The sequence below is a fragment of the Cavia porcellus genome, unplaced genomic scaffold (assembly GCF_034190915.1).
Source record: "Cavia porcellus strain 051 isolate PalLab524CR breed Dunkin Hartley unplaced genomic scaffold, mCavPor4.1 scaffold_1, whole genome shotgun sequence".
NCBI classification, from domain to species: domain Eukaryota; kingdom Metazoa; phylum Chordata; class Mammalia; order Rodentia; family Caviidae; genus Cavia; species Cavia porcellus.
In genome coordinates this window covers 14,688,865-14,699,925 of record NW_026947484.1, presented here as the reverse complement: position 1 = coordinate 14,699,925, position 11,061 = coordinate 14,688,865, and the positions used below count along the sequence as shown (strand labels likewise).

At 54.5% G+C, this 11,061-nt stretch overlaps 2 protein-coding genes across 4 annotated transcripts; one reads left to right on the top strand and one right to left on the bottom strand.

The window, feature by feature from the left end:
• Nucleotides 1-357: 357 nt before the first annotated feature.
• Abcb6 (ATP binding cassette subfamily B member 6 (LAN blood group)) lies at nucleotides 358-7,509 on the top strand. Of its 2 annotated transcripts, XM_003464028.5 has the most exons (19): nucleotides 366-1,183; nucleotides 1,456-1,593; nucleotides 1,954-2,134; nucleotides 2,301-2,402; nucleotides 2,566-2,749; nucleotides 3,525-3,646; nucleotides 4,123-4,232; nucleotides 4,354-4,419; nucleotides 4,589-4,714; nucleotides 4,849-4,925; nucleotides 5,011-5,074; nucleotides 5,158-5,243; nucleotides 5,437-5,494; nucleotides 5,710-5,814; nucleotides 6,196-6,370; nucleotides 6,513-6,625; nucleotides 6,850-6,944; nucleotides 7,027-7,095; nucleotides 7,234-7,509. In XM_003464028.5, the coding sequence occupies exons 1-19, from the start codon at nucleotides 635-637 to the stop codon at nucleotides 7,343-7,345; spliced, it is 2,532 nt and encodes an 843-aa protein (XP_003464076.1). In that variant the 5' UTR covers nucleotides 366-634; the 3' UTR covers nucleotides 7,346-7,509. The 2 variants fall into 2 exon arrangements, 1 of the variants encoding a protein (XP_003464076.1); XR_010046445.1 differs by lacking the exons at nucleotides 6,850-6,944; nucleotides 7,027-7,095; nucleotides 7,234-7,509 and having other exon boundaries at nucleotides 358-1,183; nucleotides 6,150-6,370.
• Nucleotides 7,510-7,606: 97 nt separating this feature from the next.
• On the bottom strand, nucleotides 7,607-10,944 carry Zfand2b (zinc finger AN1-type containing 2B). 2 transcript variants are annotated; one of them, XM_003464004.5, is made up of 9 exons: nucleotides 10,778-10,944; nucleotides 10,421-10,515; nucleotides 10,053-10,184; nucleotides 9,769-9,920; nucleotides 9,457-9,546; nucleotides 9,320-9,380; nucleotides 8,886-8,953; nucleotides 8,200-8,272; nucleotides 7,607-8,001 (listed from the first exon to the last, which is right to left on the bottom strand). In XM_003464004.5, the coding sequence occupies exons 1-9, from the start codon at nucleotides 10,830-10,832 to the stop codon at nucleotides 7,957-7,959; spliced, it is 771 nt and encodes a 256-aa protein (XP_003464052.1). In that variant the 5' UTR covers nucleotides 10,833-10,944; the 3' UTR covers nucleotides 7,607-7,956. The 2 variants fall into 2 exon arrangements, with proteins under 2 accessions (XP_003464052.1, XP_013001622.1); XM_013146168.3 differs by having other exon boundaries at nucleotides 7,607-7,897.
• Nucleotides 10,945-11,061: the final 117 nt, after the last annotated feature.

Here is an 11,061-nt window from a genome sequence, read left to right as displayed (position 1 = left end):
GATCATGACTGTTTCCTGAAGCGAGGATCCTAGAAACAACAGGAGTGGGTGGGTGTTATTTCTCTTTCCCCAAGTTCCTGAAGACGGGCTGGGGGAACCGAGAGGATTTATGTCGGCTCTCGGATATCCAGCTAGCTGGCTAGCAAAAGGGCTGTTTCCGAGCTACACTTCTTGGAGGTCAAGGTTTCCCGCCTTGAGCACGGGACTAGATCTAGGGGACTCTATTTTGCCAGGCTGTGTGTGTGCACCCTTCCCCCCGCCCCTCCGAAGACATCTGTCCAATGGGGACCCTGGGTATGGGTGGCGGGCCCGCCTCCGGGCGGCGCCGTACTATGGAGGGCGGTGCGCGCTCAGCGCCTGCCTTAAGGCTGCGTCGCCCTCGGCCAGAGGGTCGCCGTCCGGCGAGCGGAGCAAGCCGCGGGGAGACAGCAGCGTACGTGCCCTGCGTGAGTGCGTGGCGGCGGCGCGTGCGCGAAGCGAGGGGGCGGTGTGGCAGGGTCCACGTGCGTCCTTCCCCGCGCCCCCAGCGGCTCAGCGACCCCGGCTCCATGACCTGAGACACCCAGCCCGTGGCCGTCCCGGAGCGGCTCGGCCGTTTCTCCCGCAGGCTGGAGCAGCAGCCACCAGTGTCACTATGGTGGCTGTAGGCAACTACTGCGAGGCCGAAGGGCCCATGGTTCCGGCGTGGGCTCAGAATGGCCTAAGTCCCTGCTTCTTCTTCACGCTCGTGCCCTCGCTGCAGATGACCCTGGGGGCCCTGGCCGTGGTGCTGGCTCTTCCCTGCAAGCGTCGAGAGAGGCCCACTGGCGCTGACGCACTGTCCTGGGGCACCGGGCCGCGCGTCGCTCCCTATGGGCTGCAGCTGCTTCTGGCCATGCTTCAGGTGGTGCTGCCCCTGGCTGGCCTAGTTGGCCGGGTGGGCACCGCCCGAGGGGCCCCGCTGCCAGGCTACCTGCTGCTGGCGTGTGTGCTGGAAAGCCTGGCTAGCTTCTGTGGACTGTGGCTGCTTGTGGTGGAAAGGAACCAGGCACGGCAGAGGCTGGCAATGGGCGTTTGGATCAAGTTCAGGCACAGCCTGGGTCTCCTACTTCTCTGGACAGTGACCTTTGCAGCTGAGAACTTAGCCCTAGTGTCATGGAACAGCCCGCAGTGGTGGTGGGCACGGGCTGACCTGGGCCAGCAGGTGAGGAATCTGTGGGGAGGAGGGGAAGCACAGATGCTGGGAGGTGCTGTGTCTGGACTTAGTGGCTCCCTGCTTTCAGATGACTCTTAGGCAAAAGGAAGGAGTGGCTGGCGCCACCTGGAAGCTGATTACCAGCTGGTGGGGTGTGTCACTGCTGAGTCACTGTGGGTTCTTTATGTGTGTGTGTGCTGGGGCCCTGCAGAAGTCTTGGGTGTATTGAGAGACAGTGGGATCACGGCCTTCTTTCAAACCTTCTGCACATTTTGTCCCAGGTGCAGTTTGGCCTGTGGGTCCTGAGATATGTGGTTTCTGGAGGGCTGTTTGTCCTGGGGCTCTGGGCCCCTGGACTTCGTCCCCAGTCCTACACCCTCCAGGTTCAGGAAGAGGACCAAGACATAGAAAGGAACCAGGTATACCTCATTCTCTGAGTGTCGGGGTATGTCCATGTTGCATGTCTGTGTGCACAGGCTTTGAGTTGGAACCCAGGGCACTGTGAATTCTAAGCATGTTTAGCTGTATCCCAGTACTTATAAACCCAGGGGCCTCTCTTGCTTTCATTCTTTCTTATGCTTACTGCCCATTATCAATTACTGCCGTTCTTCCCCAAAACTCAGTTTGTGACCTGGTAACTTTTCTGACTCCATCAGGGTTCACCTGTGAGCCTCAGATACCTGGCAGTTGTGGCCCCATATTCTTTCCTGAGGGTTTCTGGTTCGCACGCTTCTTTTTGATTTCTGAATTTCCCTCCCTTCGGTTGGTCATTATCCTAGGCTCAGTCAACAGACCAACGATCTACCTGGCGAGATCTTGGCAGGAAGCTGCGCCTACTGAGTGGCTACCTGTGGCCTCGAGGGAGTCCCATTCTGCAGCTGGTTGTGCTCTTCTGCCTGGCCCTCATGGGATTGGACCGAGCACTCAATTTGTTGGTCCCCATCTTCTATAGGGATATTGGTGAGGGAGAGCAGTTGAGCCCAGCCTGCTGGTTCTTCATTGAATTGGTGATGGGGTGCCCTTTACACAGTTGGGAACCTGTGTCAGAGAGGCCATGGCTGGTGCCTGGAGAGGTTTTGCCTGAAGAGAACACTGACTGAAGTGAACCCTGACTCTTTCTCCACAGTGAACTTGTTGACTGAGAAGGCGCCTTGGAACTCTCTGGCCTCAACTGTTACGATCTATGTCCTCCTCAAGTTCCTCCAGGGCGGTGGCACAGGCAGTACAGGTATGAGGTTATTACCAGCTCCTCCCGTGGGCCTTTGCTCACCATCTCCCTCTCTGAGCTTTGCTCTGCCAGCCCCTCCATGCTTGCACACCTTTCACATCCTGCCAGAGGGCCAGTGTCCCTTCGTGCCCAAGCCGTACTGTGGCACTGCTATCTCCCCCAGGCTTCGTGAGCAATCTGCGCACATTCCTGTGGATCCGGGTGCAGCAATTCACGTCGCGGCACATGGAGTTGCGCCTCTTCTCCCACCTGCACGAGCTCTCACTGCGCTGGCACTTGGGCCGCCGCACAGGGGAGGTGCTGCGGATCGTGGACCGGGGAACGTCCAGTGTCACAGGGCTGCTCAGGTACCATATGAATGGAAAGGGCATGAGAGGGTGGGGCTGAGAATCGCAGATAGAGGAGCTGTCAGGAAAATAGACCCACCCTGAATCACCACCACGCCCAGCCTATGTGTTCTGCTTCTTCCATACATTACAGGAGTAAGGTTCCTATGGTGTTATTATGCCAGTAATGCAGACAGAGAATAAGTGGCTTTTGAACTCCACTCCTCCAGAGTTTTCCTGTTCTGTTTAGTGTATTCAATTCTGCTTTATTACACATCTTTATACGGTTCTTTTAGACTTGTGGTTTTATAGGAGGGTTTTTTTGTTGTTGTTGTTGTTGTTTTTTCCAAGACAGAATCTTGCTATGCAGTTCAGGCTGGCCTTGAACTCATTATGTTGCCTGGGCTGGCCTCAAACTCACAACAGTGCTCCTGCCTCAGCCTTCTGAGTGCTGGGATTACAGGTGTGTGCCACCACAAGCAGTTTATGGAAGTTTGATTTTTTTTTTAATTATGTGTTTTCTAAGACAAGTTAAGTTCCAGAATAGGCATAATTTTCATAGTTGCTTAGCAAAACCTTAGGGAAAACCTTATCTTTGTAAGAAGGGAAATATATTTCCATCTTGTTCATGATAACTGATAGGGTTCTAGTCCCCCACCTCTTAAGGGGTGTCTAGATTGGTTCCAGGCTGTTCCTGTTGAAAATGAAGCACTACATTGAAGTTCTTCAAGGTAAGGTTGGTGACTCTCTGTCCACAAACCTCTGTCTCTTGTCTCGCCCTGGTCTTGTCTCGCAGCTACCTGGTCTTCAACATCATCCCCACGCTGGCTGACATCATCATCGGCATCGTCTACTTCAGCTCGTTCTTCAATGCCTGGTTTGGCCTCATTGTGTTCGTGTGCATGAGTCTTTACCTCAGTAAGTGCTGCCTAGTGAAACCATCTCCCTGCTCTGTCTGGGGACTCCCTTGGACATGAGCCATGCCCACCACTCGGGTAACCCTCCTTCAGGAGGCTGAGAATTGGTGGACTTGATTATGCTCCCACTGCACCTGGTGTAATAAGCAGGTGTCCTCAATCCAGCTGAACCTTAGCTCAACCTGCAGGGAGAGCCAGGGAAGGCATCTTTGTTACATCAGGTTCCTTCTGTGGTCTCAGGTGAAGGGAAATCCTCATTTGTATAGTAAGATATCTATATTAACCCAGAGTGTTTTCTGGACTCAAGTCTTTGTGCAGTCTGCAAACATGCCTACACATGGCTTCTTCCCTCGGTGAGCTTTTGGCTTCTCCCTCTGGAGTCTTGGTCCACTTTTGGTTATGTGGCAGGCAGCGGGCACAGTCTCTGCTCTTTAGGCTGATGTTCTGTTCTCTCTCCTACTTCTTGTTGTGCTCCAGTCCTGACCATCGTGGTCACTGAGTGGAGAGCCAAGTTTCGCCGTGCTATGAACACACAGGAGAACGCCACCCGGGCGCGAGCTGTGGACTCCCTGCTAAACTTTGAGACGGTAATGGGGACCTGAGCAACAGTGGCGGGCTGATGAGGCGCTTCAGGGGTGATAGAAGGAAGGAGGGATCAGGAATTCAGAGGGAAGGAGCCATGAGCCTTACACTGTTTGAATTCATCAGGTGAAGTACTACAATGCCGAGGGTTATGAAGTAGACCGGTATCGAGAGGCCATCATCAAGTATCAGGTGAGGATGTGAATGTGTGACCTGAGCATGGAGCTGGCCTATAGCTTGGCCAGAGCAGAGAGGAGGAAGAAATCCAGAGACTGAATTTGAGGGGCCTGGGCCCAGGGTGGGATTCAGTGATGTCTGTCTGCATATGGGACCTTTTTCCCTCCCGTGTCATTGCCTTCAGGATTTGGAGTGGAAGTCAAACGCTTCACTGGTTTTGCTGAATCAGACCCAGAACTTTGTGATTGGACTCGGGCTCCTCGCTGGCTCTCTGCTCTGTGCATACTTTGTCAGTGAGCAGAAGCTCCAGGTGAAGCAGAGTGACAGATGAAGGGGTGTAGGGAAGAGGGTCTGGAGCCTAGCTCTGAGCAGCAGCCTCCTGGAGGGGAAGTAGGTTTGAAGAGCAGGCCCCTGGCACACACCAGCTTCTTTTGGTCTCTGCAGGTTGGGGACTTTGTGCTCTTTGGCACTTACATCATCCAACTGTATATGCCTCTCAACTGGTTTGGCACCTACTACAGGTAACCTGATGGCAGGTCCTCACCTGTCGGGGTGCATTGTTATTTTCTGGCTCCTAAGAGGAGCCCAAGTGTCACCTTTTTGCAGGATGATCCAGACCAACTTCATTGACATGGAGAACATGTTTGACCTGCTGAAAGAGCAGCCAGAAGTGAGGAGAGAGAAGAGTGGGGCTTGGGGAGGGGGCTGTGTCCCCAGACCTGCAGTAGCAGTGCATTGGCTGTGTTCTCCCAGGTCAAAGACCTCCCTGGAGCAAGGCCCCTTCACTTTCGGAAGGGCCAGATTGAGTTTGAGAATGTGCACTTCGGCTACACTGATGGGTGAGCCCACACCTTTTGCCTTCTTTGTATTCCCTTTCCCACTGGCATACTACCTTCCTGCACTGAACCCCAGCTCTGCAGCCCACTTCCACCTGGGCCTTATGCCGAAGCTGGGAGGAGCGGGAAGCGGAGGGCCCAGTAGTAGCTTTGGTGATAGCAGGGGTCTGCGGACCCTGCCCACCCTTTCTTGCAGGAGAGAGACCCTGCAGGACGTGTCCTTTACAGTGATGCCTGGACAGACACTGGCCCTGGTGAGACGAGACCTAGCCACTTAGCCTTTACTCCTCGAGTTCCCCTCTTTCAGTATCCATGCCGGCTCATAGCCCAGGCTGGGGAATCAGAGCTCCGTCTTGAGGACCAGTTGGATTGAATGTGGCAGCTGTTGGGGGTGTTGGTGGCTTTTGGAAAGAGAGACAGAAAAGCCAGTGCGCCTGAGAATTTACCGCTTTTATTTCCAATGCAATAGGTGGGCCCATCGGGGGCAGGAAAGAGCACGGTGTTGCGTCTGCTATTTCGCTTCTATAACATCAACTCTGGCTGCATCCGAATAGACGGGCAGGATATTTCACAGGTGAGGGTGCTGGCAGAGCAGCTATAATTCAGGGGTCTAAGTGGACAGATAGCAGGGTATGGGCATCCAAAGTGAGTGTAGAAAATGCCACCTCTACAGAATTCTGGGGGCCTTCCTAGCACCACATGACCTGCTAAGAAAATAGTCATGGAACTTAGCACCACACTAAGAAAATAGAGATTTGCTCTAGTTCTGTCCAAGGTACAGCACTTCTGCAGCGGCCCAGTGAAGCAGGCAGACAGTATGTTACCTTTTGATGGACTGGAAAACAGACTTGGAGAGGTGGAGTCATTTGCCCACCCAGCTGGGATTTGCTAGTCCTTCCTACCTCCCAGGGGCGAGAGGATCTTACAGGCAAGCTGACTGGTCTCCTGGCCCCAGGTGACCCAGATATCTCTGCGCTCTCACATTGGAGTCGTGCCCCAAGACACTGTCCTCTTCAATGACACCATTGCCAACAACATCCGCTATGGCCGTGTCACAGCTAGGAACGATGAGGTGGAGGCTGCTGCTCAGGCTGCAGGCATCCATGACGCCATTCTGACTTTCCCTGAAGGTGGAGTTCCTCCTCCAAGAGTCCCCTCCCGTCTGTCACCGTCCTTTAATCTCTCTGACCTGTTTGATCCCTTCCTTGCCCACCTGGTCACAGAAACCAAGCTTATTATGTGTGATTTGAGGGAGGTGGGCGATATCCGCAGGGTACGAGACACAGGTGGGGGAGCGAGGACTGAAGCTGAGCGGGGGAGAGAAACAGCGAGTTGCCATCGCACGCACCATTCTCAAAGCCCCAGACATCATTCTGCTGGACGAGGTGAGGCCTGGGCAGCCTTCTCCCCTCGGTCCTCCCTGTCTGTGCCCGTGCCACTTCTACCCGGCCATTTCCCGCCTAGCACAAGTATCACCAGTCCATGTTTCACTAAACCCTTTACCCTTCTCAAACCCCAACTGTGCATTCCCGAGCCCTCGCTAGCAGCTGGCATCTTCCTGTTGAGGTCTTTGGGTAGCAGGGGCATTTTACCCAGACCCTCTCTGTAGGCAACATCAGCCCTGGATACATCTAACGAGAGGGCCATCCAAGCTTCGCTAGCCAAAGTCTGCGCCAACCGCACCACCATTGTGGTGGCACACAGGTACGACACTACAGGAGGGGCTGGGTGGCAGCGTTGGCCACATCTGGTGGTACAGCAGGTAACGGATCTCTTGACTTCTCAGGCTGTCCACTGTAGTCAATGCTGACCAGATCCTTGTCATAAAGGATGGCTGCATTGTGGAAAGAGGACGGTGAGATGCGCAGGATGAACAGGGCAGGGGCTTTGGTGGGGGGAGGATCCCCCTCACCTGTTCCCCCTTAGTGGTCCAGTGGCAAGACCTCCAAGGTGCACCTGATGAGTGGCGCTTACACTTGCCTTCTTGCCCCAGGCACGAGGCACTGTTGTCTCGAGGTGGGGTGTATGCCAACATGTGGCAGCTGCAGCAGCAGGGACAAGAAGAAGTCTCTGAAGACATCAAACCTCAGCCCGAGGCACAGTGACAAGCCGTGGCCTCTTCCCTCTAAAAAACTAACTCGGGACGAAGACACAGCCTTTTCCCTGCCTGATTTCATCCTGGCATAAGGGTGTGGTGCTAGCTGTCTGAGGGAAAAGGACCTCTCTAAAAAGCACTTCCTGGGAAAATAAAAGTGTACTTACTACTCAAGGATCACATTAGCTTTGTTCCGTGGGGCACGGGCCCTCCACCCTTAAGACACGACTTTGCTGTTTTGTGTTGGAAAGAGAAACAGCACTCGTATGTCTTACTGTCTGCCGAGATCTTTATTCTTTCCAGCCCCTCCCTGCCCACTGCATGTCGGGGCAGCCCTAGGGTAAGAGGGGTACATGATGAAGGGGGTTGAGAGTGGGGCCTGGGTAGCCCCCACCGAGGGCCAGCAGTTCCCAGCCACTCTCTCCCTGCAGCCAGAGAGCCAGCAGGGCCTTTCTAGGCTCAGTTTGTCAAGCTCTCTGCTGATGCTCCAGGAGTGGCCTCTGCCTCACTGCTGCTCATCTTTGTCCTCCAAGCTGCTCTGCACCTCCTTTCCCTGTGTACCCTGGAGATGTGAGGGCCACAGTCCTTCTCAGCCGAGCCTCCCTCCCCAAGCCCAGGACCCTAGCACAGGCTGCAGTTGGATGGCTTCAAGCTGCGGCTCTGCGCCTGGAGCAGAAGAGAGGGAGGAGATGGTGCCAAGTCAAGGAAAAGAGAGGGCAGGCCTTGTTTCAGAGTTCAGTGTAGGCTGCTCTCACAGTGCAAGCCAAAAGAACCGCCATCCCAGTGCTCCACCACTCGGCAAAACCCTTTGCCCAGTTCTTACTGCTCGCTCAGGCTCCTGTCTCCACCCCACCATCCTCATACCTGCTGCCGTTGGTACTCTGCCTCACTGGCGGAGAGGGCCTGAGCTAAAGCCAAGTCTTCTTCCTCCTGAGAACTGGAGAGAGGAACTTAAGTTGGCCTACGATACTAAAACATTTGAGCATGTGTTCTGTCAGGTCTCCCTGTCCTGAGCCCCTCTGGGCCTGACCTCATGGTCAGTGTTAGCATTTTTCTGAACAAATAGAGAATGTTAGTTTCTTGTGGGTTAAAGAGTTTGTCAGAGGTCATATAGCTCATTTTAATTTTTTTTGTCAGGACCTCCCTTTGAGAGTTTGATGAAAAGTTCTATCAGGGGAGCACAGCTACTCGTATACCCTGACTGAGGAAATGGTCCTCCTCTATAGGGAGTGGCCACCTTTGATGGACTGAGGCACTTTGGGAGGGGTGTGGGAGGAAGGAGAAATAGGCTCACCAGCTTGATCAGCCAGATGTTACAGCCTGACTGCCTTCACATCCCAGGGCCTCACTTTGTAATACAGGTTGGCCTTGAACTAATGGTGATCCTCTTGCCTCAGCCTCCCAAAAGTACTGGGATTATAGCCATACACTACAATGCCTGGATCGTTCATCTTAATCTTGAGCCCAAATTCCTGTATCTTGCTTTGGGTCGATGTCTCCAAAGTGAGCCCTTGCCCACATCCTACCTTCCTTTCTATCAGAGTAGATACCTTGGGACCTGGGATTTGGTCTCTGCCAGGGATAATTCCAGGGCACGTTGCAGTGCTTCATCTTCACTCTGTGAAGGGGGAGAGGAACACACTGCTTTGGACTTTACACTCTTGTGGGTTTGTTCATTTAAATTTTGGGGGTTTTTTTTGAGTCAGGACCTCACTTTGAGAGCTTGATTAAAAGTTCTAGCTTCTAATTGTTCTCCTCAAAAACAAAAAAAAAGTTCTAGCAGGGGAGCACAGCTACTTGTATACCCTGACCGAGGAAATGGTCCTCCTCTATAGGGAGTGGTCACCTTTGACCAACTGTGCAGCTTTGGGAGGGGTGTGGAGGAAGGAAACACCCGGCTCACCAGCCTGATCAGCCAAATAACCTGGCGATCAGTGGGGTGACAGACCACTCTTTATGTCCATCCAACCTCTGCCCAACTCACCAAGCCATTCTGCAAAGCAATCACTGGAGGGGCTGCCTGGGATGGAGACTGGGTTGTGGCTCTATGGAAGATATTCAAGAGGCTGAGGTCAGAGGCGTAAAGGGGTAGATGGGGAAAGGCACAGTGGCCAGGCCTACCTGCTGGGAGAGGTGGACGGTAAGGTCCGACTAGGGCTGGGGACGGTGCTTGTGGAAGCCAGGCTTTGTGCTCTCGAGATGGCAGCAAGTCTGTAGGGGAGAGAGACTCTTGGCATGTCTCCAAAAGCATGACTTACCCAGGAGTCAGGAGACTCCTCCCGACAGTGTGGAAAACCACATACTTCAAAACTTAAAAAGACTCCCCTGGCCAATGGGGACTGGCTGCCTCCCAATTTGTAAGCACAAAGGCTGAACTGGCTTCAAAAGAATGGGAAGTTCCCAAAGGTGAGGAGGAGACCTGGCGGCAATTACCCTGCCCGGCTGGTTGGGTATCCCTGCCCAGTACAGTCATGGTCCAATGGGTGACGGTGCTTGATACAAAAGTTTCGGCCACAGCGTTCACACGTCAGTTTCATCATCTCGCGCTGCCGGCACCCAGAGCGTTCACACCTATTGGTGAAGATCTGAAGTAAAGAGGAGAGAGGTTTGTAACTGAGTTGCTAGCCCTTTTCCAGCCCTGTCGCTGGAGTCAGATGTTTAGGTTTCCAGGCATCTACAGTCCCAGCTGGGCTGTGACAAATTCTACTATCACTCACCTTGCGTTTTTGCTGTGCTGGATCAGAGCGACAGTCTCTGTCAATGTGCTCTCCCACGGCCCGGTCAGGGGGCTCCCCTCTGGCCACAGGAACAGGTACATTACAGAGAGGACATACTGGTACCTGGATATCCTATAGTCAAACGACAGGGATCAGTCTGTGGCCCACTCCCATCCAACAAGCCTCTGATCCTGAATTTGGATACACCCCCCTCCATCACCACCACCACAAATGTGCAAGAAACACAGTGTTCCCCAGTACTGAGCCTCAGGAAGGCAATAATAGGGGAAATGAGAAGCGGACAGATGCTAAGGATTCTGCATACATCTGCCCTCCACTGCCTTTTACCCTCAGGAACGCCCCCTCACCTTTTGGTAAGCAGATCCACAGTGATGCTGGGCATAGGCCACATGGTCTGCGCAGAAAATGCCCGAGCAGGCATCGCACTTGAGCGGCAGAAAATCTGCAGGGACAGTCGGATTGCAGGTCCGTCCACTGGGACCTGGCTGCCCTTCCCTCTCAAGGATGCTACTTGGAAAGGAAAACACACCCCATCTACAGCCCTCCCCAGTACACACTCCCTCGCCACGCCTACTAGCCACCGCCCCCAACTTCTAGGCCCGCCCTCCTCGGCATTTCCAGCCCGGAAGCCCACCCTCCTCGCCGGATCGGAGACCCAAACCCCTTGCCTCCCTGCTCAGCACCGCACGCGCTCCGCCTCTCACCCAGGCGCTGACAGCTCGGCTCGGAACAGTGAGCCCCGAGGTCCGGAAACTCCATCGCTGGGCCAGATAGGGGTGCTGGGGAAAGAAATCAGTCCTGAGAGTCCCTAGGGCTCCCGCTCCGGATCCAGACAGCGACCCTGCACTCGGTGGGCTCCCCGCCCCGCCCCTTCCTCTCCCCCGCCCAGCCCGAGTTACTGGGGCGCTGGCGCCTGCGGCCGCAGCTCCCACCCCTCCCTGTGCGCGCGCGGGCGCACTGATGTCACCACGCAGGCGGGCGCGTCCGG